We start from the raw sequence: 546 nt of genomic DNA on the forward strand, positions 1-546 counted from the left end.
TCAATTAATTTGATCAATGCTTTTAACTTAAACACAATATTTTATTTCACCAGCGAGATGTCAAACAGAGATTGATGAGGTTCTGGAGGGTAAAGATCGCGCATCGTATGAAGACAGACACAATATGCCGTACACACTGGCTGTGATTCATGAGGTTCAGCGTGTTGCTAACACTGTACCACTAAGTGTGTTTCACTGCACCACCAAAGACACCACGCTGATGGGCTACAACATCCCGAAGGTGAGGAAACCTCCATATAAAGACACCTTTACCCTTTTAAAATCATAATATTCTCTCTTTTTCTTCTCTATAGGGGACTTTTGTTATTCCTAACCTCACTTCTGTGCTAAAAGAAGAAGGCCAGTGGAAGTTTTCTCATGAATTTAACCCAGACAACTTCCTGAATGAGCAGGGCCAGTTTGAGAAGCCTGAAGCCTTTATGCCATTTTCTGCAGGTAACTGTTCAGAATCGGATACATGTGTAGGTTTAGCTTGTTTGAGTTGTAACGAATCAGCTCATGTGAAATATGAATAATTAACCATAA

General features: G+C 39.9%; 1 protein-coding gene across 1 annotated transcript; it reads left to right on the top strand.

Annotated features, from left to right (window-relative positions):
• Positions 1-35: 35 nt before the first annotated feature.
• LOC107581172 (cytochrome P450 2D19-like) lies at positions 36-456 on the top strand (the record flags this gene model as incomplete). The annotated part of the gene is made up of 2 exons (XM_016266715.1): positions 36-241; positions 315-456. Coding segments are annotated over exons 1-2 (259 nt in total), but the record flags the coding sequence as incomplete, so codon positions are not given.
• Positions 457-546: the final 90 nt, after the last annotated feature.

This window comes from Sinocyclocheilus grahami, unplaced genomic scaffold, assembly GCF_001515645.1.
Source record: "Sinocyclocheilus grahami isolate Dianchi unplaced genomic scaffold, SAMN03320097.WGS_v1.1 scaffold93115.1, whole genome shotgun sequence".
NCBI classification, from domain to species: domain Eukaryota; kingdom Metazoa; phylum Chordata; class Actinopteri; order Cypriniformes; family Cyprinidae; genus Sinocyclocheilus; species Sinocyclocheilus grahami.